Source organism: Sorghum bicolor, chromosome 3 (genome assembly GCF_000003195.3).
Source record: "Sorghum bicolor cultivar BTx623 chromosome 3, Sorghum_bicolor_NCBIv3, whole genome shotgun sequence".
Classification (NCBI taxonomy): Eukaryota; Viridiplantae; Streptophyta; class Magnoliopsida; order Poales; family Poaceae; genus Sorghum; species Sorghum bicolor.
This window is the reverse complement of record NC_012872.2, coordinates 62,575,390-62,602,866: the sequence shown is the minus strand read 5'-3', so window position 1 is coordinate 62,602,866 and position 27,477 is coordinate 62,575,390. Positions and strand designations below refer to the sequence as shown.

Sequence of the window (27,477 nt, the reverse complement as noted above, 5' to 3'; positions counted from 1 at the left end):
TTTTACGTGTTTCTTTTTTCCTGAGTTAGCACGAGCCGCCGGCGCGGCGTTGCTTGCATTTTTGGCTATTTATTCACTTAACGATAAACGATCTACTGTAAAAAATCAATGTATTTACGGTAACTATACCTCATGATCTGCTAGCGAAGTCTCTAATATATGTTGCATGTGGATCTTTCATTTAAAACATAAAATAAAATAAGTTAACATTTGTCAATTCTGTCTAGACAAATTAACCAAAACCTCAATACTGGATCACTTTGTTCCACAACTTTACCGTGCTGTAAACCTGTGAATTTTTGCTTTTGTAAACCTGTGCTGGCATTCATCGGTTGGTTACCGAACCAACTAATCAAGAATGATTTTGCTCCATCTTGATAATTTTCAGACCGTCGGTCCTCATTTTATAACCGAATTTGAAGAAAGACCCCAGGAAGGCAGGAACCAAACCCATCGCTCGGTCTAACCGAATGGCTACCACGGCTTTACAGCAGAGCACTAGGCAGCTTGTCTTCTGCAGGAAACATAATTACACGGTCTATCCTCAAACAAGACAACAACGTCGCCAACAGCAAGGCCTGCAGTCCAATGCACGCCACACAAACATGATCTGCACGTACACCACAACCACAACACAAGGTACGGTCTTTTATCATGCAGGAACAAACGCAGCAGGCAGGATAACGACCGCAATCGACACCAAACAATGCAGACATCTCGGTGCCCGCTGTCCTGGGACAGCCACCATGCTACTCGGGCTCCATTCCGGCATTGTTACCTGCACCGAGATGTTTCACAGACGCAGCTCCTCTACCGGACCAAGCGACATTTGCAGATCAGCGGGATTGGGTGTACTCTTTATCAACTCTCATCCTTCTCACGCGCAATCATCTAGGTCAGCATCATCAATATCTCATCAGTGTTCATGGTAGAAGCAGCAGCTATGTCCCTGGTGGCAAGATTTCCTTTCATGCTGAATTCTGAAGTTAAATCTAACAACTAGTCCCTGGTTTTTTTTCCACAGGAGGCTAACCCCATTTCCATTCAGAAAACAGAAATACAAGCATCTGAATGACAGAATAAAAAGGACAACAGGCAGTCCAGAACAGCCCATTACACTACTGCACATCTAGAACTCTGCCTCAGAGCCAGACAGCACCCAGGAGCAGGAAAGTAGTCTCTGGTTACTTACTTCAATGGAACAAACCAAATCACAGTACCGGACTGGAGGATGAAACCACTCACACATGATTCATCAATTCAAACAGAGGCAAGCAACACAAGGTTTTCAAGATTTCAAGATCACAAAACCTCAGTGCTCACACTCTAGCTAGACAAGCTAACTCCTTCGCATCTCTTACTACTCAATTGTCTCTATCCTGTCCTAAACTCCTAATAGAGGCCATGTTCACCTGTACTAGAGGCCCATGTTCAACTGCATCAGTGCCCTGTCTTATAGACACTTCATTCTGTACTGTAAGCCTGCTCGAGTGACCACTGACCACTGCTTCCAGCAGCAGCACGCTGAGCGCTTTCTCAGGCAGTGGCGAGCCGCTCGTAGCGTCCCCAAGGGCAAAGTCGGCATGCTGGAGTTATCGGCCACGCTGAAACGTGGTGAGCACAACTAGACAACCAACACAACTGGAATGAAATGTGATGGAATCTTAAGGTCCAGGATTCGATTACATCTCAAACTAGTTCACTTTCATCTACACAAGCTGGGGTTGGCACTTCTGCACCTTCAACTAGTTCGTCTCGGGGCATCTAAGATCTATACTAAATTGTCTACAACTATGTCGCAAAATTTCCCAGTCACTCTTCTTCCATGTCATCATCGTCCTGGTCATCCTCCATCAACCTCATCTTCTTCACAGTGTGTGCTGCCCCACCGTTGATACCTCCATTAGGAACCTGGATCAGGATGTCAGACTTGTGCCCTGTCTGCGCATTCACCAGTCCTCCGTTCATGTCAACCTTGTAAATCAGTTCATCTTTGCTGGGAGAAGCGTCTATGGACACCGTGGAGTTCTCATCTATCTCTTCCTTGATCAACATCTTGGACAACTCCGTCACTACTTTCTTCTCAATCCATCTCCTGATGGGCCTGGCACCATAGACCTGTTGAACCACGAAGGATAAGCAAGAGTCAGAATCCATGAGGGTAGCAGGTCCCAAAAAATAGTGTAGTATGTCGATAAACGATAAAATAGTTTACATTGATGTGTTCGCATACCGGATCATAAGAGAGTGACAAGATCAAGTCCAATGCAGCATCAGTCACAGCCAAGGCAACACCCCTTTCGGCAAGACGGTAGGCCACCTCTTTCACCTGCAGCCGAGCGACCATCCTCAATTGTTCATGGGACAAGGGATCGAAGATCACGATCTCATCCAGACGATTCAGCAGCTCGGGACGGAAATGCTTCCTCACCTGCAGACGAATCAGCTCACTGAGGATCAGAATGTAGGAGGACAACAGCTCAAACAGAACATCAATGCAAGGTGCAATACGTTTACCACATACCTCTAGCATAACCAGATCGCGAGCAGCCTTCATCGAGTTATTGCCCACCATCCCGGCAAGGAGGTGCTTAGCGCCAATGTTTGAGGTCATGATAATCACAGTGTTCCTGAAGTCGACCGTCCTGCCTTGACCGTCAGTCAACCTTCCATCATCTAGAACCTGGAGCAGAGTGTTAAACACTGCCACATGTGCCTTCTCAACCTCATCAAAGAGAATAACACTGTACGGCCTCCTCCTCACTTGTTCAGTAAGTTGCCCTCCTTCCTCATGGCCAACATAGCTACAAAATCCACAAGCAACTCCATCAGAATCAGAAGCTGTCAGCTGGTACTTCAGAGACAGAATGTGCATCAAGTAACACTCACCCAGGTGGTGCACCAATTAGTCGAGAAACTGAATGTTTCTCCATATATTCAGACATATCAAGGCGAACAAGCAACTTCTCATCATCAAACAGCTGCTCAGCAAGAGCCTTGGCAAGTTCAGTCTTGCCTACACCAGTCGGTCCAAGGAAGAGGAATGAGCCAGTAGGCTGCTGTGTCCGCCCAAGACCAGCCCTGGACCTCAGAACAGCCTCTGCAATAGCATTGACGGCTTCATGCTGTCCAATGACCCTTCGATGAAGCCTATCGGCCAGTCCAACCAGCCTCTCCTTATCATTCTGTCCAAGCCTAGTCACTGGAATGCCAGTCCAGCGGCTCACCACCTGTGCACAACAACAACATTGTTTCAATACAGTAATGCACATACTTGAAGTGAAAGGCAATGCAACAAATTTTCGCCTCTAACAAACGTACCTCAGCTATCTGCTCTGGGCCAACAGTCTCAGTAAGCATCAAGTTCTCTCCAGTCTCACCCTCTAGCTTGGCAATGGCAGCATCAATCTCCTGGAGAGCACCATATCTGATGTCAGCCACACGAGCCAAATCCATCCGCCGCTCAGCCTCTTGGAGGCTGAACAGAAGTTCTTCACGACGATGCTTCAGCTTCCTGATCTCATCTATCCTCTCTTTCTCCTTGCGGTACCTCATTTGCAGCGGCTGCAGTTTGTCCCTCAAATTGTCCAATTCTTTCCTCACCTGAAATGGGGTTTGTACATTGTCAGCCATTCAGAACTGAACATAGCAAAGTGGGGGTGCTATACTGCTATACCACTAGAGAAACCGAGATCACCATGCCACCCACCTCAACTAGCCGAGCTTTGCTGGCCTTGTCCTTCTCCTTCTCGAGGGCGTGGAGCTCGACTTCGAGTTGAATCCTCTTCCTCTCAAGATTGTCGATCTCTTCCGGCTGGCTGTCGAGCTGCACCCTCACATTTGCGCAGGCCTCGTCAACCAAATCGATAGCTTTGTCAGGCAGATGTCGACCTATATACAAAACAATAAACCACCAAATTTAATTAGGCGACACAACCACAGAATTGCAACATGATACCAACAATTTTACGTACTGAAGAAAGACGAGGAGAATCAGAACAGATATGCCAGAAGCCAAGGACGCGGACACTTACCCATGATATACCTTGACGAGAGCTGCGCGGCAATGACGAGCGCACGGTCCTGGATTCTGACACCATGGTGTCCCTCATACTTCTCCTTGAGGCCTCTCAGGATACTGACAGTGTCGGAAACGCTGGGCTCGGCCACGTACACCTGCTGGAACCGCCTCTCGAACGCGGCATCCTTCTCAACATACTTCCGGTACTCCTCCAGCGTCGTCGCACCAATGCACCTGAGTTGCCCCCTCGCGAGCATTGGCTTGAACAGGTTGGCCGCATCCATGGACCCATCCGTCCTCCCAGCGCCGAGGACGAGGTGTATCTCGTCGATGAATAGAATCACCTTCCCATCTGACTCTTCCACCTCCTTGAGCACGGCCTTGAGCCGCTCCTCGAACTCGCCGCGGTATTTGGCACCGGCAACGAGGGCACCCATGTCGAGCGCGACGAGGCGCACGTCGAGGAGGTTGCTCGGGACATCGCCGCGCACGATCCGCTGAGCGAGCCCCTCCACGACGGCGGTCTTGCCTACGCCGGGTTCGCCGATGAGTACGGGATTGTTCTTCGTGCGCCGCGACAGGATACGCACAACGCGGCGGATCTCTTCGTCGCGGCCAATGACAGGGTCGAGCTTGCCCGCCACCTCGACGAGGTCGCGGCCGTACGTCTTGACCGCCTGGAAGCTGGTGTCCCCAGATGCAGACTCCACACGGCGGTTGTCGCCGCCGCGGAGCTTGTCGACCTCGGCCTTCACCCGCGCCGCAACAACGCCAGCCTCCTTGAGTGCATCCCAGACCTGGGGATCCTCGAGGAGGCCTACCAGCAACTGGTCCACGGCGAGGTGGGAGTCCCCGCGCACCTTCTGCGCGGACTGCGCGCGGCGGATGACCTTGACAAGCGCGGTGGAAGCCGGGACAGTATCCGGCGGAGGCGACTGCGAGGGCAGCCTCTTGAGCGTGGAAGCCAGGACGCGCTCGAAGGAATCGGCAGCAGCGACGTCGTTGCCGCCGGACGCGTGGGCGATGGCTTGGCGGAGGACGCCGGGCCTGTCTGCGATCAGCGCCGCCGCGAGATGCAGCGGCGTGATCTGGGCGTGCCCGGCCTCTGAGGCGATATTGTGCGCCAAGGCCAGCGCCTCATTCGTCTTGTGCGTGAACTTGTTAGGATTCATCACGTAGGCTCTTTCCGCTGTGGTGATTGGGAGATTCGTAAGGTGTTAGTCAAATTCCTCGCTCCAATGATCCGCTTGGCGTTTGCTTTTTTTTTTCGGCTGGGTATATATATATATGGTATTTGGAGAGAAAATAGATGGATTATAAGAGGCGGGAAAGGAAAGTTCGCGAAGAGCCTGGAATGCGTGGAAGCGGGAGGAAGACGGCGAGGTAGGGAATAGAAGGCGCCAGAGAGTTCTAGACGCTTCTAGATCGGGAATGAACTGCATACGTGGACGGCCAAGATGGTACGAAAGGATGCTCGGATGAAGACACGTGTCCTCGAACGTTCGACAGCTACCTCTGCCGACGTATTCTCCGCCGTTCGATTCAAATGGATAGTGTGCATTAAAGTTGAAAACGGACGAAAACGAAGGTAAAATCGCTTTATCATTTCCATTTTCATATTTTTAGACGAAAACGGAAGTGGAAGCCGGACAACCGGGAGCGAAAACGGTAGCGGGATAAACGGTAATACGAAAACGGGTAAATACGATCGGAAAATAGACAGAAACGAGCAGTAAGCGAAAAATTGAACCGGAACATGTAAAGCTCCATATGATAGCGTAAATACAGAGACCAAAATGCAATACCAAATATCAAATATGCACTGATCAGTGACTAGTGACCACATTAATACAATACCACATATCCATAGTCCATAGATCACAATTAACACAAATATGAATTATCCATACATCACATAAGAACATATCCATAGTCCATAGATCATAATTCACATAAATATGAATTATCCATACATCCTATAAGACAAGAGACATTTTAGGCCATATTGGGTTTAAGGACTATGTTGGGCTACTTTCCCGTTTTTATGAAAAACGGGATAGAAACGGGATTCCGCAAATACGGACGGACAAACGTTCTACCGTTTTCGATCCCGCTCCCGTTTTAATCCGTCCCGTTTGCGGTCCCATTTCCGTTTATCCCGTAAAAAACGAAAACGAACGGGAAAATACGGTATACGGTTGCGGACGAAACGGGATCTATGTCCCGTTTTCAATTTTAGTGTGCATATATGGATCGTCTGGGCCTTGTTTTAGTTTCCAAAATGTTTTACCAATTCCTTGTCACATCGAATCTTGCGGTATATGTATATATAAACAAAAATAAAAATTAATTATACAGTTTATCTGTAATTTGTGAGACGAATTTTTAAGTTTAATTAGTCTATAATTAAATAATATTTATCAAATACAAACGAAAGTGCTACAGTACCCGAAATCTCAAAATTTTACCAACGCCTTGGTTGTAGATAGCGTCAAGCATTATGAATCTATTTCTTAAATTTAATAAACGGTTATGTCTCATACTGGTACTTTTTTTTAATACTAGTTTGTGAGACGATGGATCAACTCATTTTATTCTAAAGCTATAACAAAAAAAAAGTGAGATAATAAATCACTTCATTCCACAAACCAAACTCTTAATAACATATTTGATCCTCCACTCTACCTCATCTCGCCTTACGTGGTGAGCAAAATTCTTGCTAGAACAGGAGAGCTAGTGTGTGCTTGGTACTTTCGCTAGGCACTTACCTAGCTGAGCAAGAAATTGATCTGACCAAATTGTTTGGATCTTGCACTTTGCTTATCTCGATTCCACGCTAGCCAGATTTTCCAGCTACTTCAAAAGAGCCAAATTGGCTGGCTTGGCCGGGCAAGTATCTCGTGGCTTGTGCCATCCACTACAGGTGAGGCGAGGCAAACCTGGTGAAGGTTCCAAGCACGCCCCTAGTTCGGCTCGCTCAGCCCAAAATGTTGGATTCCAGTCTAGTGGGCATGGCAAACTGCCACAGAAACCAAACGCAAATGTACTTGCTTATTTATTTTTGCAAATTTGCAATGTAACCCAATCAATATGCTTGATTTCAAAAAATGCAGTAATAATCCCACAAATATGCTTAGCAAAATTTGCATCCCTCCTGATTTTCGTTGTAACTGAACAACAATTATTTATCGTTCCTAATTAATTAAAAGAGTTGTTCCCTCCCGAGCTTATAGAAAAAAAACATATCTAACATCTCACGGACCAATGATTATGCTTTATTACGGGCATCGAAGCATGTTTAGACGTGGAGCATGTTCCTCTCCTCACTTGGTTAGGCGAGCCTAATCTTACCTGTCATAGAGAGCTATCTTACCTGTCATAGAGAGCTGGTTTTGCTCGCTCACTTCAGAAAGGAAAACCCCAGTTGCAAAGAAATCGAAGCCGCAGGATGAGTAAAGCAAACCCGTTTCTTTCTTCAGTTTCTGATTTGGCAAGGCTCATCTGAGGAACCAATGTATGGTAGGTTTATGTGATCTGGCAAAATAATACTTGTACTTGCAACATGCTTCTAGCAAATAGGAGTACATTATTTATTCCAATATATGATTCTTGGCATGTTTAGTTCAAAATTTTTTTAGAAAATCGACACTGTAGCACTTTCGTTTGTATTTGACAAATATTTTCTAATCATGAACTAACTAGACTCAAAAGATTCATCTCGCCAATTCCGACCAAACTGTGCAATTAGTTTTTATTTTCGTCTATATTTAATACTCCATGCATGTGTCTAAAGATTCGATGTGACGGAGAATCTGAAAAATTTTGTAAATTTTTTTGGAACTAAACAAGGCCAAAGCTAAGGGTCTGTTTAGATTGGAAACGAAAATTTTTTGGGTGTCACATCGGAGGTGTCGGAAGGATGTCGGGAGGAGTTTTTAGAAACTAATAAAAAAATAAATTACATAGCTCGTCAAGAAACTGCAAGACAAATTTATTAAGCATAATTAATCTGTCATTAGCATATATGGGTTACTGTAGCACTTAAGGCTAATCATGGAGTAACTAGGCTTAAAAGATTCGTCTCGCGATTCTTAACTAAACTGTGTAATTAGTTTATTTTTTTATCTACATTTAATGTTCCATGCATGTGTCCAAAGATTCGATGGGATGAATGAAAAAATTTTGGATGGGAACTAAACAGGGCCTAAAGCAAATTGAAGAGGATATACAGTCTACTGATGGTACTAGAAGCGTGGACTTAGACCATAGGATGGTACCCCCGGTTAAACTCTATATACCTTGGTTACTGATTCTTGGACCCGAAGCAACACAAGAGATCATCAGACGAAACTTGAGCTTCATATGGCTTCAGCTTCACCTGTTGTTACACTGTTCATGTCACTGTAGAAATTAATTCCATTTCGCAAAACCAAGCAAAGGCCCCTTAGACGCGGAAACTCCACAGGAATAAAATAGATATTTCACAGGAACAATTCATTTTTACAGAAAAATACAGGAATTAAAATAAAAATCCTGCATTCAAAAATAGACCTCAATTGTTAGCTAATTTGTTGTGAGAGAAAACACTGCTAAATGGCTAGCAGATTCGGCGGATAAGTTCAAGCGAACAAGCTGCATATTCTTCAAACCAAACAGCCTTTAAAGATGTACGTAAGGTAACTAGATATAATATGGCACTCCTATTTCCAAACAGCCAGGCGCTCAATCAGGTTCCTACAAACAAAGTCTATCTTGTTTAAATGGGGATAAAGCCTCACTCCAGAACCTGTCAAAAATTTCATCAGACTCCCTCGCTGCAGAAATGTCGTTACGAAGATCAAATGCCAAAAACCATGAAGCACCCCTATAATCTGCTCCATGACAATAACAAAGAACACACCGATGCTATACTTTTAATCTAACTCCTTTTTGTGAATTTGTGGTTTTCTCAGGATAGTAACTGTGCTGACTAGTGACTCCAGCACCCCCCGCCTTTGTGATCTCTATTGCCATGGGCTCTTCTTTCCACCAGTTTTCCGCATAGAACTTGTTTTTGAACTCTGGTAAAGAAGTGAGGTAAAAAGAAAAGGTTTAATATGCAGATGTTTCAATATGCTTATATCCAAGCAAATTTTGTTGTCTGACTCACAGATTTAAATTTCAGTTTCCCTCTGACTCTGTTCTTCTGAGGTTTCAGTTTGTAAATCCGAACCATCCAATGATGGGTTGTGAAAACCTGCATTCAGTTGCATGGAAACACAAGGAATGCATTATTCAAGCAATAGGGGATTTTTCACGTCCAAATTGGGGGAAAAAAAGAATAAAAGCACTCCACCTCCTCAAAATGTGTGAGTTTAAAATGCTTCTTCCCTATTTCATATCTTCTCACTCTATCATAGCCCTTACCATCAGTTTCAACGAACCTGCGAACATTGGAAAACAAGGTTACACTTCATTCACAAATGTGTCAATTGGGCACAGTATAATAACTTTGATGTGTCACAGACCTGTAATAGCAAAGCTTGTACATGAGGGAATTCAACATGGTTGGGGTGCCATGAGCATCAACGCGGTAGTTGCCATCCTTCTAGAGAAATAAGATACACAAAACGAAACAACAAATATTTGACAGAGCCTTTTTCATCTCAAGATGTAACCCACCCACCCACAACCAACACACACACCAAAAAAAAAGGCTAGCAACTACTCCCTCTGTTCCAAATAAGATGTGTTGGATTTTCTAGATACATTAATTTTACTATGTATCTAGACATAGTGTATATCTAAGTGTATAGCAAAAGCTATGAATCTGGAAAAGCCAAAACGTCTTATAATTTGGAATGGAGGAAGTAGGAGATAGTACCTGTGGGCCCACAAAGAAAGTTATTTTGGTTTTGTCCTAAGTCAAACAACCCTACGTTTGACTAAGTTTATACAAAAACATGTGCCAAATGATAGGAGCCAGGGTATAGCAGATAGCACAGGTGTTAGCAGTGGGTGATCAGTGGTTGGGGTTTAAACCCCCAATGATGTGGCGGAGCTGTGCTTGCAAGCAAGGGAGAGAGGGAGATGAGAGGCATGCAGCCTTGCTTTATTCTTATCAAACGAATACTCCGGGTACTTATATACCCCAAAGCCTAACAGACTTGAGCTAAGATGCAACAACCAAATCTCCTAACAATTGGGAAACAAGTCAACAACTAATCTCAAGAAACCGGAGCAACCAAAGCCTTGTGTGGCACCCGCGCAGCGGCTTGACGTTCAGCCACGCTTGCGCTTGCGCCGCTGATACGTGATGCCGGTCATGACATCATTAGATTCGTTATGAAATATGTTTTCATAGTAAATCTATTTGGTGCCACAAATATTGATAATCTTCTATATAGACTTGGTCGAACATAAAATGCTTTGACTTAAGACAACCAAAATGTCACTCTTTGAGGGACAGTAGTATTGTCCAGACCTCTCTCTTAATTAACAAATGCGGATCACATTCCTGTTATTGGCAAGGAAATGCAAGAGGCAAGTCCACAACTTACAAGGTAATCTGCTTCCTTTATTTGAGGGAATACACCACCTCCGATTCGAACCATCCAGAGGAACTTATTAATATCATCACTTGGGTAGCCAATAAGCCCTGAAAAAAGAATGATCAGGTTTAGGTGAAGGGCAGCACTTGTTTAAGACAACTGTTTGCTTCTAGAAGCCAAAAATGTAACAACCTCCAAAGATAACGAGCACATATTTGACATCTAAGGAATTGAAGATCTCCCATGCTGCTTTTTCTGGGGATGCCATTGCAGTCCCAACTGTTGCTATGTGTGTGTTATTCCATGTATTATTGTCCACAATAACAGTTCTGTTTGCCATTGCAGTTGTCTGATAACCATAGTCCCACCAAGATGCAACCTGCCAAAATAAATATCATATTTCTGTCAGAATAAACACAGATAGTGTAATAGTAAGCAGCCAGGTATACCTTATCATCTACATCTGTGTTATGGCGCAGCCATCCATAAGCTTCACGGAAATCATCAAAAACATGAAACCCATCATGTGAACGAGATGTTAGCACAATTGAAGGTGCGGAATATGCTTCTGCAGCAGCCCACACACAATGGACCTGCAAAAATGGCATCATTTACTAGCGATGGTCATGTAATCTAACGGGAATGTAGTTTGCAGAAAGAATAGTTCCCTTACTACGTAAAAACCAGAAAGTATGATCAGCAGCATTATGCCCACAGCAGATGGCCCACAAGGCAGTACTAAAAGCTTTTCTTCAGTTCTATGATCAACAGGTGAACTTCCCTCTGAGTCTCTGTCTTTCTTCCGATTTTTCTTGGATGGTTTTTCCTTCGAAACCATTTCTGAGTTGGTAGGAGTATCAGAACTCCCATCCCCTGCCTTGAATTTGATAAAATATCATGTGAGTGGTCGAGTGGATAACCCAATGGGATAAATAGGAAAAAAGACATGAAGAGAACAGTCATACTGTAGAAGATCCATCGTCCAGTGTTGGACGCTGAAATTTCATTGATCTTGTAAGGACACCAAAAGCTTCAGACAGAGCAATCCCAGACAAAATGCATGCAGCAGGAGCAAGGACCAGCATAAGTCGAACCTATCATTGCAATAACATATCGATTGATAAAAATACCAACATTGTACTGCAGTTTGCAAATGTTCCATGTTTAAGGGCTTTACCATTACTCCAGAGAAATACACTGAGGTTACCAAGTACAGGACCAAAAATGAGCTTGCATCAGATAACGGTAAGAAGCATGACTGAAAATTGAGTTAACGCCAATCAGTCAAAAGTCAAAAACATGGTAAAACTAACTAAACTGCTTGTTCAACTAAAAGAAATGGAATACTTACTATGATCCCAGCAGGAACTAAGAAGGCCAGCACATTGATATCCATAAAATAAGAAGGCCAGGTTGGTGGTTGGTGTTCGCTCACACTAGCAATTATAGGGATGTACTTGCTTGCATAGGTTCTATCAGGAGCAAAAGGAAAAGGTGAAGGACAAACAGTCAAAGTGTCAACTTATACAGAAAAAGAAGAAATATTGATTGATTGTATAACAAAAGCTAATAACAGGTTTAGCAGCAACTAGGAAAAACACAGCAGAGGTCCATTTGACAACAAATATACTCTCTTATAAGTATCAGATCTAACTATATGTCTCAGTATATTGCAAATAAATTAAACCACTTAGACTTAGACACATGTGTTGATAAGGAAATGTGGATACTTCACTATAACAAGAGATTATATTAAAAGCTCATCATGCATGCAAAAAACAAGGTGTCACAAACATGTGTGCCTGTAAATATCATTGCACTTTATGTACCAAAGGGGAAACCATAAAGGAGCACTAGTAAACCTCTCTAGCAACTTTAATAATCAAATCTTAAAAGTTTGTGTTCCTAGAGACCAAATCTGACATCTTACTTTGCACAGAACATCAAGAGCTCAACAGTTCAACTAACAATGTCAACTTGATAATACTTACGGATCCAGCAGACTCAAACTGCGACCACTCCAGCCTTTTGTTGGGCTAGATGCAATCAATGCAACGAGTATTGCTGCAACAGCAAAACAAACAGCCCTGCAGGATTTTTGCTGTTAGATGTATCAAGTGGATAGATAGCAGTTCAGAGACCTAAACATGAACAACTGCTTCATTTTGACTCCTGAGGAACAAATCTTTTGCTCAAAATTATGAACCATTAAGAGATAATATTTATTATGCATTTCAACTAGTTCCAACTTCCAAAATCAGAAACTTACAATCCAACTGTAATAACAAATGTCATGGCCACTTTGAACAGTCGAGGAGTTAAAAGTCCTTTGATGTAATAACCCAGAGCAACCACATGGAGGATTATAAACACCTGTTTTTGGAATAACAAAGAGGATAGGGGGAGATGCATTAGCTTGCAGCCAAGGTTTTACTGAAATGGGAAAAACTAGGGAAAAAAAAGGATAACATGTAGGTAGGTCAGGAGTGCAAGTGGGTACCAAATGGTGCTTTCTAGGTCAGCTAGTTTAGTTCATTTCTCTCCCTAAATTAATTATGTGGCATGTCATTCTTATTCATTTTAGCAAGTTTCGGGTTGACCCAATGACTCAAAAGAAGTGCAACTTGCATCCCTAGTAGAGTAGTAGACACACAATGAACATACCAGAAATGATGCAAAGTGCTCTGACGTCATTACTGCATTAAAACCAACAACAGGTACCAATGCTGCTAGAAGTGTTCCAAGCACAATCTGCATTGTGTTTACCGGTATGAAAAATTATCTATTTGCTTGTACAAAAGATTTTATATGACAATAAACCTACGGACTTACAAGGGGAGCATAAGCAATATAAAGTCGTGAAGAGTAACGACCAGTCACAATACACAAGAGAACATGCATCGGGATAAGATTGATGATGAATGTGTAGCCTCCCCAAGAACAAACCTGAAAGGAGAAATACAGTAGTGTATCTTGGATACATGGTCTATACCAGTTACTACAAATATAAAAAAAATGGAAATAAAAATACCATGTAGAAGTACGAGAGAGCATTAAGCGTCGCATAAAAGAGTGATCCAGTGTTTAGTGTCTGCAAAATCATTTAGTACATGTTTAAAGTAGCCAAGAGATACTTCAGAGAGAGAAAGGAACAGAGGGAAAACTTTGAGATCACTCACCTTTACATATAGATAGAACGTGAATATTAAAGCAAATATAGCTACAGCTTCATTATCGTAGCTGCCAGCAACAGATCTTGAGATGTATGATGGGACCTGCATATTGGCAGGGAGTGATGAGTAGGTTCTTTATTAAGTGACATTTACAAGATAGGATCAAGGGTATACTGCTAAACATCTAAAAAGGCTGAAAACCTATTAGAAGGCCTTGCTTTTTTACATTCATATATGGAAAAGGCTGGTGTTAAACATCATATTAAATGAAGGAAACCAATATCCCGCACATAAAAACCCAATTCGTAACATGATTGTCACCAGTAAGAAATTTTCATCATTCACCAATCAGTGAACAAAGCTCAGAAGTTAGCTTTCCTTCAGGTCTCAGCTCACCATTTTGGTTTTTCTGATTAACAGAACAGTGAGCCTTTTACATGCCGGGAATATATCTACTTGTCAATGATAGGCAACACTATTTGGGATGAACGAGAAAAACCAAAGGCCAAAGCAGCTCCTTCAAATGTTTCGAACATAGAAGCTCAGAAGTGGTTCGATAATAGTTTCTTTTTCTTTAGTTCCTTCAAATTTAACCACAAAACAATCATACCAATGTGAATGCAGAACTGCTCAAGGAGAGACCATATTGAGCATAAGCAAACAAGGACTTGCAATGAAAATGGGTTGTTCAGATCATAACAACTAGAACAATAAAGTGCCAAGACTTCAGCTGTTACGCTCAAAGACAGACAATATTGGCAAAGCTAGCATATCCTTATCTAATTGCCTCATACTTGATGAGCCCCAAAAGATAGAAGAGCAGAAAAAAAATATATAAATCAAGCAAAGTATCAAGCATCTAGTATTTTTCAGAAAAAAAAAATACATAGTCAATATAACAATTACCATTGCTAGAATAGTTGCTGCCATCAAACCAGCCCCAGGGTCCTTTGTTTCCTGGAGAAACAATAGTGAGATTACTAAAGAACTTCAGTAATCCAGATTAAGAACATGGGTTTTTAATAATAAGAAAACAACCTTGGTTAATAGGTAAGTTGCCCAGGACGCATTGACTGAGAAAATTGGAGCAGTGAAGACACAGACAGTCTCCACTGACAATGGGATGTTCAGGGAATTCAGCAGCCTATGCCAACCAAACAATTGAGTCATGCTAACAGTAGTCAAAATCTACCCAATGAAGCATTCCTCCAATAGTATGCATTGGCAGTGCAATATTTCACATACCACCATATTGTACCAGCAGTAAGTGTCAAACCAGGATAAACAGTGCCGCCAATAACACGCCCAAGAGGATACCTAAATGCAGGTGACAGTGAGCATAGAAATAACTGGAAAACAAGGATAAATTCAAGTTTTCTTGGAAATCTTACCATGTTCGGTCATCAAACCAGTTCCAGAATTCATATATGCCATTCTTTGACAAGAACTGAAACGAGGGGGAAATTACAATGAATCAAAATTTAAGTGCATTGCACAACTGCTTCTGAAACATTAAGACATAGCAAAGCACTTGTGCACAAATCCAAGCAGCAAATGTACATTGAAAACATCCCTGCCATTTATTCACCCAAATGTTGGGATCATTCAATACATCCACATGTCACCTGAGACTATACAGCCATATATTACAACAAACAATTTGCAAAGAAGTCTAGGGATGCAAGTGGTACCCAGTGTTTTCTGGGTCAGCTAATAAACTAAATACAGTGGCAATGTCATTTTCTAAATTAATTGCATAGCAAGTTTTGGGTCAGACCTAGTGACCCAAAAGAAATGGAGCTCGTCGCATCCCTACTGAAGTCCCTAACCCCATAACTCGTTGAAGAGAACATAAAATTGCCTCCTAAGCGAACGCAACACCTAAACCCTGATGCATCCCAATAAGGCAATAATGGACAAACACACAGGCGCCACGCGGGGGGGGGGGGGGGGGGGGGGGGGGGGATACCTGGGTGACGCGGTAATTGAAGTAGGGATCGAACTCGTGGATGACGCTTTCGTACTTGATCACCTGCGGCGCTCAAGGACCAGTAAGACAGGCACGGGTCCGGGCAAACCGAATCCTCAATTCCCAAAAGGATCTAAAATGGAAAGTTCGGGTCGATCTTACAGAGAATAGTCGGATGGAGAAGGCGAGGACGCCGATGAGAAGGAGGGTGAAGGTGCACAGCACTCCGCCGAAGGCATTCCGGAGGCGATCTACGCTTCCGCTTGAGGCCACAGAGGACTGGGGCTCCGGCATTGCTGTTGAGAAGCAGAGTTTTGGGGCGGCGGAGGCCCGGGAGCCGGAGGTTTATCGAACTTTTTCGTGTTTGGACCTTGCGGTGGCGTGCACTTTGGACTGGGAGAAGAGTCGGCAATCACCGGTCCTAGCGCTCGGACACGAGCGCAGCACCCCAGCAGCGTTCGTACACGCCTCGAGGACGAAGTGGCAGCATAGGAACAAAAGTTTAGAGCAGTGTCGCCAGGCCTAGTTGTGAAAAATTTTGTGCTTGTCTACTGTAGTATTTTTATTTATATTTAATAATTATTATTTAATTATAAACTAGAAATCTTGAAATTTTTTGATAGATTCTAAAAACTAAACAAGGCCTAAAGACTACAGGATTTTTTAGTGGCTTAAAAAGAATTTCGATCTTTATAATAGTTCACAAGAGACTCGTTTTCTTATAGTTGCCAAATCTTAACGATTGTTGGAATCACTATAGTATTTTTCTTTAAATAGACTGGAGATTTGTATGCAAGCAATCTTGATGTTTTAGGATTTTTAGGATAGATTAGTGCTCAATAAAGATTACACATATAATTGTCCAAGATCTAAAATATCAAAGTTTTATGAAACAGAGATTACATAATATCTTTATTTGGTCAAAAATCTCCATCCATCCTGCTTCATTTTACAATTTAGAGAGGTATCATTCTGTTTCTATCCTAATGTATTATTACGGGGAAAAGGACACTAATTTTTATGTCGCACGGCCTACTAGCTATTAGGAGTTTAGGAGAACAATGATAGTGCACATGCCGCTAACTATGGGTGTGTTTGGTTCCCTGGTCTAGGCCTTAGTCAGGCTTCCATAATACAACTTGGACTCGTTTGGTTCCTGTTTGGTCTGGTAGACAGGCTTCCACAAGCCCATTCCATACGGATTGAGTGGCTTGCAGGAAACGTCCGATTCGGACATTCTCGCGGAGCCTGGCTTGGCCAGGGGCAAGTGACTGTTCTCGTCACCTTCGGTCGGCGAGCCAGGCTCCTCCTGAAGACCCAGCCGGCGAGCCTCCTCCTCCTCCACCCCACCGGCCGGCAAGCCCTTCTCCTCCATCTCACCCCATTGCACCGAGCGGCGAGCTCCAGATCTAGCCCGCGCCTGGAGCAAGGTGGGCAGCGTGGTGTCCCTCCCCATCTGCCCCGCCTCCCAGATCCGGAGCCGTGACTGGCCCGTCGTCCGCACCCGCCTCTACCGTGGCAAGTACGCCGAGTGCGCCCATCATCTTCCCAGAGCCATGACGGTGAGTGCGCCTGGAGCAAGGTGGGCGCCATGGCCAGGGTCCTAGAGCGAGAGCCATGGCCAGGGGTCCTCAAGCCCGCGCCATGGCCAGGAGTTCATCAAGCAGTAGCCATGGCCCGAGGCAGAGCTCGTCTGCAACATCTGCATCATCGGCGAGGCAGAGCTCGTCTGCTACAGTGCGGTGGACATTCTAGTGCTCACAAACTGTTCAATGTAATGCCTCAAAAAGGTAAAGATAGCAGAACAAGGAAGAGGTGATTGTATTCAAGCTAACCAAACAACCAAACATGATCAAAGCAATCTAGGCTTAGCTACGGCAAGTAAACCAAACAAGTGCCTCTTGCATTAGGAGAGTCAGGCTTAGGGTACACTGGCTTAGTTGACTAGTCAGGCCAAGTTGAAAACGTGAACCAGAACACACGTCGCGTCCTATGATAGAAAAAAAAGACAATATGTGGCACGTGAAATTAACCTTAACATGCCATGAGAATGGAAACTCACCAACACTCGTCGTTGCGAACATTGGCAGTAGACATTGGGACTGAAAATCCAGAACGCTAGTTACATGCTCCTAACATGAGTTGCATTGTTCTACGCAAAATGAAAGGTGGTTGTTTTGTATCCACCCTTCGTAGCCATCCTGGAGAAGGCTTCAGAGAATTAACGAAAAGGGTTATAGTGTTTATATTCTTTTCTCAGAAAAGATGCATCGATGAAGACATTATGTTTTCAAACAACATGCCAATACTTTCTTTCCTTCAAAGTTCAAAATACAGCGCTCAGCAAGCTGCGTGCATTGGCAACACAAATGCAAGAGTACAATGTGTGATACATCTATTGAACTGCTCTGCCAGAGCAGACCTACGATCAATCTTTTCTCAAACCTGATCATTTGAATTGCCAGGAGGCCCCAAGCAACATGAACATGGTCACAATCCACTAGCAAACTGAATGTCATACTCCTGTGCTAAAATGTGCTTGGATTACGGGTCTCCAAGAATGGCACGTGCCAGATTTGATGCCAAAGCCAATCTCACAGAGCTTATCGCATGGCTTGGTAGGTGATTACTGGAAAAATCAGGGCGCAGCTTGGCCATTGATAGCTCTTGTAGCTTGTTGAGCAACAATGTCGTCTCAGCAACATTCATAAGAGGGCAGAGTTTGCTATTAAGTAGCTCCACCTGGACAAAGTGGTGACAGAGTTACAGAATAGATTTGGTTCTGTGGTCTGGATACAACTGGTACTGGCATCCTAACTTCCTAAGCCAACACAGAAATAATAAGTTACCGAGTCATGTAGAAGAGGTAGCCAGAAACGTTGCGGTGTGGATGGGTTTTTCATAAGCTGCAAAGAAACACATTTATATGGTCAGGAGACTGGAGACAATAGACTATTGACATCATCCAAGGTACAATCCTGTACTGATAGTTTCAAACTGAATTTCCAGATCCTCTTTTTTCTCAAGGTCTGGGGGCCTGAAGTCTTGATATGGGTTTTTTTAAAGAGATGGCAGGAGCTCTACTTTCAATTAAGATAGAAAAAGAGTTTACACGCAGTATGGAAAAAACAAAAAAAGGAGGACACTTCACAGCCCCCCACGAAGTGTTGATATATAGAGTTAAAAAAAACATAACTGATATGTTAGAACTTCACCTGTATTAAAAAATCCACAGTTTGTCGAGCAGCCTCACCACACCTTCTGTCTAGAGCTTGTTGCAGAGACCTCTTGAAATCCCGGTACCTTGGCACAATCATATATTCATATATCCTAAGCTGACATTCAACATTGTCATGTAGAGAGACAATCAGACAAATTTGATGGACAAAGAAATACCTGTGAAGGAACTCAAGACCGCCTGCACTACCAATGTCAGAACCAAGGAGCTCGAGCAGTCCTTCCCATTGCTGAAATTGTAAAATTGTTATTAGTTGAAGGGGATTACTCTTCCTTTTGATCACTGTTACTAGGTTACTATTGCACAGAAAATCAGTTGCCAATTACATCTGAGGAATTTAGAAAGAAAAAAAGAAACCTTAAAACTATCATCTGTCACTGACTTCCCAATGTGTTCGAACAACTGTTGAGCAATTCTGTCAAGGCAAATTTTATCATGAGCTTGCTGGAACCAGTATACACCAGTTCCTTTTCGTCCATGCTTCCAATGATAAATGCCAGCAATCTAAAAGACAAACAAACAGTTATTAGACATGAATCCTTAGTTTAAGCTAACGTTGAGTTCAGTTGAGAACAATGGAAAATGAAAGCTACATGTGGAAGTTTGAATAAGCAACATGCAAAACACAAGATGAATCCATGTTTACCTTCATGATGATTGTACTAACATTCTCCAGTTCGTACAATCGGCAAATTTCCAAAGTCTGCCCACAGAAATAAGGATTAGACAATAAAAGTGGGTCTGAGTCTGAGACACTCAAAGTTGGTGCAGAATTAAAATGCATGGTACCTTGAGTACTAGGCAATTATCTTGTATGGGTTGCTTGAGAAGTAGAATCTCCAAGAGTCCTAGGCCTTGGTTTAGACATGAGGACAGATAAGTAGGCGCAATCTTTGAACCCAAACATGCAAGATAGCCAAGATAAATGTTGTCAAAAGGAGATATTTTTGCTATCACAAACAAACGACCACACAAATTTAAAAGTTTCTCATACCAAAAATAAAACAGACTAATATAGCAAATCAAAGGCATATGCACATATAAATATTTAGCAAAACATATAAAATAGTTCCTATTTGGCCTCGGCATTTACCATTAGATGGATCCATGCTTCAGTAAGCCAGCCAAGAGGTAAAAGGGAAAAAGAGATCTCAAGGGAGTATAAATAAACAGATCAAAAGGCATCAAGAACTGAAATGAGAGTAAAAAGGAAATAATCAGGGGCGGATATGGTCCTAGGACCACTAGGACCACAGCCCTAGGCTTGGCCCAAAATACTTCTTATACTACATGTGAACTTTTGGCCCAATCTGAAGTAACCCTGGGCTGTTGGCCCAAATTCTTACTCTGGTCCAGACAGAGGAGAAAGCAGGAGCTCCTCAACACCTGACCCTGACTCTGGAAGTCAGCGTGCATCGGCGTGCACCAGCGCCACAGTCCGACTTGGCGACTTGACTCCCATCCCTGTTCGGCCGTTCCTCTCCCTGTCCGGCAGGCTGCTGCAGTGCTGCTTAACCCTAGCCACTGTCGTCTGCTGCCACGCCGTCCATCGTATCACCGCCAGCCGACAACTCAGCAAAAGGGGTTGCAGCAACCTGTCGCCACAAGGTCCTCTGCGCTAGCCACTAGAGGTTGCCCACAGCTCCGCGCTCCATGGTTGGAGGCACGTTGGGCGGCCGCCTAGCCAGCGAGCCGGCAACTAGCGTGCCTCTGTGCTGTGTGACCCCTTCCCGTCTGCAAGACTGCAGAGTAATAGGGGTACACTGCACAAGGAATACATTACAGCAGGTTGTTCTCTAATTCGATTGATCCAAGCCTCCAACCAAATATGAAATAACCCAATCTCCCATTCCAATTTTCCATGGTTCCATTGCTCAATATTTGTGTTTTTGTAGGATGTAGCAACTAGCAGTCAGTTGTTTTACTTTGTTTTTCTTTTGCATTCCGTAAAATTACACGATGGAAACTTACAAAAACATTGAAATCCTTTTTTTCTCTTGGTCCTAGACTCCTACGCCTATTATACAACCAAGTCAATCTTTTGTTTCTGTATAAGTACAAATGTGCAATGAGAACAGATAATGGAAATGCCGTGCAACTAGAATCTGTTGTACAATTACATGTGGAACCAAGATACATGCACTAAATTATGTATTTTATTGTTCGCCTTTGTGAACGAATTAATATGCGGATCAGGTTTCAAATTTGTGGGTGCTTAACTACTGGCCCTAGGCTTGGAAATTCACCAGCTCCACCACTGGAAATAATCCCAGTTAAATAATGCATGCATGCAATTCATGCAGTTGCTAGTTCAAGGAGTGCATGGCTAATGCCTAATAAAAATACATAGAACTAAACTAATTAGTTGGTGGTGTACTAGGGTTACTATGTTACATAACTAACCTGCCAAGTTAAAGAATGAGAACACAAAACTTGAGCATAGACTAGCCGGTGCAGTTCCTCTATGCTTATACCACCTAAGTTAGGTCTCTCTTCATGCAACATAACATCCGCATAGTCATTATCAGCTGTCAGAAGTTCCATAGCATGTGTGACCAGCCTGCAGGTACAAATGCCCAAATCAGTTAGGACAGTGTTTCAATGAATAGAAATTAGCAAATTGTCCATCTTACCAAGGGCCAAAATTTTTTGTGCATTCTGCCAAGACAACCTAATCATGGAAAAGATGTTATTCGCACAAGAAATAAGAATGTATAAGAAGTCCAAGGACATAGATAGAGGATGAATTCATGTTCTAACCTCTGTATTTTCTGAAAGGACACCAAGAATGAGGCCTGTTAATCCATTAGTGCTAGAGGATGGCTTAAGCTGTATGCATTTCTGTGCTAAATGGTGCATCCCTTCAAAACCCTGACAAGATGTATATTTTATTATGATGTAAGATGTCAATTTTTCAAATGCATACTTCCTTCAGAAAAACTTAAACAAAGGTATGGACTATTGAACTATATACTGAAAGCGTCTCCTAACAACCCTTTGAAGTGTTTTATTGGGCTTTCATTTCTGCTGAAGTGGAGTTTGTAGCTCAAGCAACACGACCACGACAAGCTGAAGGTGGTCAAGAGGAGGACAATGAACTGGATGAAAAACTTCACTCCAACCAACTACCTGATGTCAGACACCGTCAAAATCTAAAGAAATCTGTAACAGTATAGCTGCCTTGGCCTCACGTTTACTTTTGGATGGTAAACTGGTATGCCCAGCACCTAAATTGGAAACGCTTGCTTTGTATAAGAGCAAAGGGTTCTCTTTCCAACAAAAACAAATAGAAAAAAAAACTACATACTGAAAATTAATTGTTTGCGTGAGAAAAGGAAGAAATTGGAGGGCTAAGAGAATCCAAGACCCCACAAAAAAACATCTGCTATCATTATGCATATCATTGTGCAATGCAGTTCAAATTAATAGCAGGTTGTATGCACATTGATTTAGAGAAGAGAAGATGGTTAAAAAACAGTATCTGGGTTCATATGGTGGGTCCAGGATTTCAAATAAATGATCCCACGAGCAAGCAGGTGTTTTAATAATAGTAATCTTGACATGGATATTTCTTTCAGGGAGAACCAATTGAAACCTTTTCAGTAGTAAGGAGAAAAGGCCCATGATACATTTATACTTGAGAATTGGTCATTAAGTGATGCAATCATCAGCTATTAACAACTTAATCAAGCAGAAGAACCACAAAGCGCTATAGATTATACAAGAGAACTAACCACTGTAAATGGTTTTATATAAAGAAAATGAGAAGCAAACAGCTCCAGCCAATGGTAAGTAGCATCAGTGAGTTCGTTTATGTTCCCCATCATAATATGAAGCAAATTCTTCAAACCATCACGGGTTTTTTGGTGGCCACACTGGATCCAAAATGCACTGCACTCCAGTTTAGTTACTTGACCTCGCCACTTTTCCCATGCCTGAAAATATAGATACCTTAGCAAAAGCTTTCCACTGATTTGATTATAAGCCTTACAAACATGCACAAAGAGGACTTCCAATTTCAAAATATGCACATAGAAGGCACCTGAAGGATGCCACACATATTTGGACCATTTAGAAATTAGAAGAATCAATATTATATTTTATACAAAGAAAATTGTGCCTTTCACGTTTTCTTTTTCATTTTGAAAAAATAATCTCAGAAAGTAGATAGAGATTGTGCAGCAAAGCAGCCATATCATTCACAACAACGAACAATCAGATGATAGAATCATATGGTGTGCACTGAGAACTTCAATCTGCAATAGTGCCCACTGCCAACAGTCATTATGGTGATTATACAAAGTCATAGCTGTGAAGCATCTAGGTTCCAGCATGCAGTGCAAAACTAATAACAGAGAAGAAGAATAAAAATGAGCCAATCAACTTTTGTAGGAATTCTTCATTGATATGAAATAATAATAATGTTTTGTTAATGGCACAGAATTTAAAACCAAGTGATAGCTCAGTTGGTAGAGCCTCCATTTTAGAGGCTAACCACCCAGGCTCAAACCTGGTTGCTCACAGGTGGTCAAGTTTTTTTTTTTTGACAGCGCAGAACTAGTACAATCATACAATATCCCTAATTCAAGGGAACCCAAGGAGACAGAAGATGATAGTTGCTTCAAGAGACCATTTTATAAGACAAACCTTGATAAAATCAGGTCTTGTTTTGCAGCACTGACCTAATTTACCAGATGGCAAATTTGGTCTCAAGCGGGGCATCGTTGATACAAGAACAGCAACAGCCTCGACCAATCCATTTTCTGTCTGGTAACCAAAGGAAGAAAATTAATTATTTTAGGAAACCAGGTATATATAAAATCGACTGACAACATAACATGGTGGCACATGGCCAAAGCTACAGCCTCAAATAAACTCCTGAAGAAAATGCATACAAGTAAAAGAACTAAAGTACTAACATTAAGCTAAAGCACATTACACCGTAGCACAGTTACATTTTCATGGAATCTTACTTGCAAAATAAATGAATTCAAGCATAAAAGGAAAGAAACAATCAAATCTAAAATAAACGAGTTAAAGATATCCAATATGAGTCCTCATAATATGAGTTCCCACCTAAATTTAAGTTCAAACAGATCCATTCTGCCATTCCGTGTTTCCACTTTCATCTTCACAACAGTCATACAAAAACAAGATCCACGTCAGAGTCTTATGTGCTACTGTTCCCACTCAACCCAAATTGGCCTGATTTATAAGAAATTATTCACTACACAACCAGCACTTAAATTAATTCTATTTGTTGCAGCAGGCGAACCATTTTAACAGTTCAGACTTCAGACTCCACGATAAAATGGCATGGAGCAAAACAAAACATAATTCTGCATTTCTATTATTGTACATTTGGACACAGCCTTGCAGTTTACATGCAGAGTAATTATTAAAGACAACAAATTCTACAAACACAAAAGAATAATAAAATATCTAGAACCCTAAGAGATCATATGATATTTTATTTGCAAGACAAATGATAAGCTAATAAAAGAAGAAGTAAAAATAAGCTCAAAGAAACCAGCAAAAATAACTGAAATACCTCACGGTTATCCATCTGATCTAATTGGTACGATCCATGAAACCGTAGCATATTCACCTACATGAAGAAAAACTTCAGACAGGAAGCATCTAACAAAAGCACCAACTTGTCAGAAAAATGAAGAAAACAGACATACCACAATATCAAGCCATCCAACTGAAAGTGCTGCTGACAAACCATTCCAGTAATCAGGATCATCTTCAACAATCTACAAAATGATCTCTCATGATGTGTTTAACTTTAACCTCATCAACAGAAGGACATCAAGGATTGGAAGTAATGCATATGAATAGTAGTAGATAGTAAAACAGAATATCAATCGCATGATGGGATAGCCACATAAATACAGGATACTGGGAGTCTGTATAAGCAAAACAGCAGATCACATGATTGGAAGATGCTAGTCATACTGAAACCAACCTGCAAGTTAATGAGTTTTTTCTGGAAATTGCTGAGCTTAGAGTACACCGTGCTCGCCATCGTTGACAACAGGCTGTCAAAATCCTAAAACCACAGGAAGTAGAATGAGAGAGCCATCCATGGACAGTGCACCAGTTAAGTGTAAGCAAATGGAACGAGAAAATGGTTAAAAGAAAGAGTATTACGGCTAACCAATCAACAAGACGCTCAGGAAGCCAGCCTTGCAAATGTTTATCAACATAGAATATCTCCAACAACTCCCAAGCAGCCCTTAAACTTGTCGGTTTTTCCCTAACCTTTAAAGTGTTTTTTTAACAGGGGAGAGAAAACATTTGAAGTTTAACTAAATCAAGTAAGAATTGATCCAGATCACCAGTAATAGAATATAAAACAGCATAACACATAGATATAGACACCTTAAGAATTGTCTTGGGGTCTTCAATCATGAAAACAGGAGGGTCTGGGTTCCCAAGGAGATTGCCAATGGTTTTGCTGTATTCAAGCACATATTGCCACCTAATGAAACACCACTAAGATTAAACAGCAGCACAACTTACAGTGTAACATAATACTATTCAGCAAAATGAACAACTCATATCTTTGCTTTAAGGAGTTTTGACCATATTTTTACTGGTGCAAACACGTGCATCATGTTATGGATCAGACAGCTGACAAAAACACTACTGCTTTATTACATCACATTTTGGTAAAGTCAAAGTTGCTTAGCAAATTTCTGCTTTAAGGATCCTGTGGCGTTAAGCCGATATGTTACATTGAACCATACAAGGAGATAATTACTAAGTATAGGCAGTAACCAAATTAATCACTAATCATAAGCATGTAATAGTGTATATATAAAGCCTCGAAATAGAGTTCACCATTCTGCATGATCGGGGACTGAGGGCAAGTGCGACATAGTAGCAGCATCTGCGAGGGTGTTCTTCCTGCTCTGCAGCAGCGCGAAGGCCGGCACCGACCCGTACTCGATCCGCCGCATCTCCGCCTCGTCAATTTTCTCCTCGGCCTCCGAGCCACCGTCGCCGAGATTCACCTCCACCACACTCCCAACGACCTCCTCTGTGCCGCCGCCACCTTCCGAATTCGGCGGGCGGAGGCACGCGACCTGCAGAAGGTTGCCGCTGGACCAGGAGACGTAGATGCGGAAGATGGGCGGCGGCACGCCGTGGCGGATTGGCCGCACGGGTGGCGCCCCTTGGCCAGGCTCCCCTGTAAAAGGTACGATTGCGCCGACACCGTCCGTCGGCATACCAGGCATCCTCGTCGCCGGCGAGGAGGCGAGGACGGACTAGGGTTTTGGAGGGGTAAGACAGGAAGCGGGAATTTTGTGTGAACGTCTATCGTTGCGCTTGTCGGCCGCCGGTGCCTGCCTACCCTTCCCAAGGTTTGTGAATGGTGTTGTAAAAAAATGTGAACGGTGGATTGGGGTCGAGTGGTCGACTCAGGCTTGACAAATATTATCTAATCATGAATTAACTAGAATTAAAAGATTCGTCTCGTGATTTCCAGCTAAACTGTGTAATTAGTTTTTGTTTTCGTCTATATTTAATGTTTCATGCATGTGCCACAAGATTCGATGTGACGGGAAATCTTAAAAACTTTTTAGTTTTTAGGGTGAACTAAACAAGGCCTCGGAAGGAGAGACCGAGAGACGAGAGCTGCAGAGTTTTTTTTATAAAAAAATAGATTAAATAATAGTCTTTGCAGTATAGATGATCACACAGACAAACACTCAACAAAAGACCTGAGAACATATGTCCAACAAACGACGGCCAACATTCATGTAGGCGGAGTTGAGAAACTTCTTCTTTCTGGTGTCTTTCTTCTTCTTTCTACCACCGAAGAATGAGAAAGACTGATATAAACTTATTGTCTCTAGTCCTTCATCATGGCCAGATCTAACCACAATAAAATAGAGAAGACAATGGAGAAAATTATTCCACAGCAGCGAGCTAGCAACACCATCTCCACCTTGAAGTCACCGTCCAGAAATAAAAGCCTCCATGACGTCAAACCGGTGAGGGTGCTCGCGTCGTAGTTGTTGTCTGCATCTTCAACAGAGCTGTCATAGATAAAACGATTCCACCCTACTCTCTCGTCGTCGCCGAAAAGGAGGAAGAGGGAAAAATCCTCAAAACCAAGAAACTTAGCATAGAGAAACTCTAACCCTAAAGATTCATCTACTAAGAAAAACTTATTAAAAATGATGGATCTCCAGTCCATTTGGCCTCCGGTAATATGACGGGTGAGGGAGAAAAAAGGATCAGTGGTGGTAGAGACGAGAGCGTTGGCAACGGCAGCATTGAGTTGGAGACCCTAGCGGCTGCTTTTCTAACGAGAGTTATAGAGCTAGAGGGCGCCGAGTGGGTTGTGGACAGTTGGGATACGGCTTTTGCTAGGACGGTCATGTCCAAATGTCCACGTTCGGACGTTTGTGGTAGCATTGTGCTTACAAATTCACAGGAAAACATTTTAGCAAGAAGTGAAACTGACTATGGTTAGCTAGGCAAAATATGTGTGACACGAACTAAAAAAATGTGTGATATCACCACTAAAC

At 42.6% G+C, this 27,477-nt stretch overlaps 3 protein-coding genes across 3 annotated transcripts; all 3 read right to left on the bottom strand.

The window, feature by feature from the left end:
• Positions 1,616-5,301, bottom strand: LOC8062180 (chaperone protein ClpB1). Its single transcript, XM_002456303.2, has 7 exons — positions 4,035-5,301; positions 3,710-3,891; positions 3,322-3,603; positions 2,890-3,230; positions 2,525-2,804; positions 2,234-2,431; positions 1,616-2,118 (listed from the first exon to the last, which is right to left on the bottom strand). Exons 1-7 carry the CDS (start codon positions 5,191-5,193, stop codon positions 1,813-1,815), a joined length of 2,748 nt encoding a protein of 915 aa, XP_002456348.1. The 5' UTR covers positions 5,194-5,301; the 3' UTR covers positions 1,616-1,812.
• Positions 8,541-16,161, bottom strand: LOC8062179 (dolichyl-diphosphooligosaccharide--protein glycosyltransferase subunit STT3A). Its single transcript, XM_002456302.2, has 23 exons — positions 15,856-16,161; positions 15,694-15,756; positions 15,116-15,171; positions 14,970-15,041; positions 14,763-14,868; positions 14,631-14,681; positions 13,731-13,826; positions 13,583-13,642; positions 13,384-13,497; positions 13,216-13,302; positions 12,821-12,924; positions 12,543-12,638; positions 11,903-12,023; positions 11,729-11,809; positions 11,517-11,645; positions 11,225-11,428; positions 11,001-11,144; positions 10,744-10,930; positions 10,561-10,658; positions 9,529-9,608; positions 9,357-9,444; positions 9,171-9,257; positions 8,541-9,081 (listed from the first exon to the last, which is right to left on the bottom strand). The coding sequence occupies exons 1-23, from the start codon at positions 15,985-15,987 to the stop codon at positions 9,025-9,027; spliced, it is 2,313 nt and encodes a 770-aa protein (XP_002456347.2). The 5' UTR covers positions 15,988-16,161; the 3' UTR covers positions 8,541-9,024.
• Positions 17,976-26,308, bottom strand: LOC8075564 (nuclear pore complex protein NUP85). The gene is made up of 18 exons (XM_002456301.2): positions 25,781-26,308; positions 25,319-25,418; positions 25,088-25,198; positions 24,903-24,986; positions 24,619-24,690; positions 24,483-24,539; positions 23,579-23,698; positions 22,666-22,866; positions 21,692-21,802; positions 21,565-21,602; positions 21,335-21,491; positions 19,721-19,822; positions 19,578-19,634; positions 19,289-19,435; positions 19,090-19,160; positions 18,909-18,996; positions 18,543-18,599; positions 17,976-18,435 (listed from the first exon to the last, which is right to left on the bottom strand). Exons 1-18 carry the CDS (start codon positions 26,176-26,178, stop codon positions 18,238-18,240), a joined length of 2,169 nt encoding a protein of 722 aa, XP_002456346.1. The 5' UTR covers positions 26,179-26,308; the 3' UTR covers positions 17,976-18,237.

What these genes read in the sequence shown, in the direction of transcription:
- LOC8062180 (XM_002456303.2), bottom strand. Translation starts at nt 5,193, where the DNA reads ATGAATCCTAACAAGTTCACGCACAAGACGAATGAGGCGCTGGCCTTG. An exon ending in CTCGTCAAGGTATATCATGG is followed by an intron (nt 3,892 to 4,034) that starts GTAAGTGTCCGC and finishes TTTTGTATATAG; the next exon opens with GTCGACATCTGCCTGACAAA. An exon ending in CTAATTGGTGCACCACCTGG is followed by an intron (nt 2,805 to 2,889) that starts GTGAGTGTTACT and finishes TGGATTTTGTAG; the next exon opens with CTATGTTGGCCATGAGGAAG.
- LOC8062179 (XM_002456302.2), bottom strand. Translation starts at nt 15,987, where the DNA reads ATGCCGGAGCCCCAGTCCTCTGTGGCCTCAAGCGGAAGCGTAGATCGC. An exon ending in TACTTTCTGGTTTTTACGTA is followed by an intron (nt 11,145 to 11,224) that starts GTAAGGGAACTA and finishes CCATTTTTGCAG; the next exon opens with GTCCATTGTGTGTGGGCTGC. An exon ending in GGAAACTGAAATTTAAATCT is followed by an intron (nt 9,082 to 9,170) that starts GTGAGTCAGACA and finishes CTTCTTTACCAG; the next exon opens with AGTTCAAAAACAAGTTCTAT.
- LOC8075564 (XM_002456301.2), bottom strand. Translation starts at nt 26,178, where the DNA reads ATGCCTGGTATGCCGACGGACGGTGTCGGCGCAATCGTACCTTTTACA. An exon ending in GTCTTGTTGATTGGTTAGCC is followed by an intron (nt 24,987 to 25,087) that starts GTAATACTCTTT and finishes CTGTGGTTTTAG; the next exon opens with GATTTTGACAGCCTGTTGTC. An exon ending in AAAAACTCATTAACTTGCAG is followed by an intron (nt 24,691 to 24,902) that starts GTTGGTTTCAGT and finishes ATCATTTTGTAG; the next exon opens with ATTGTTGAAGATGATCCTGA.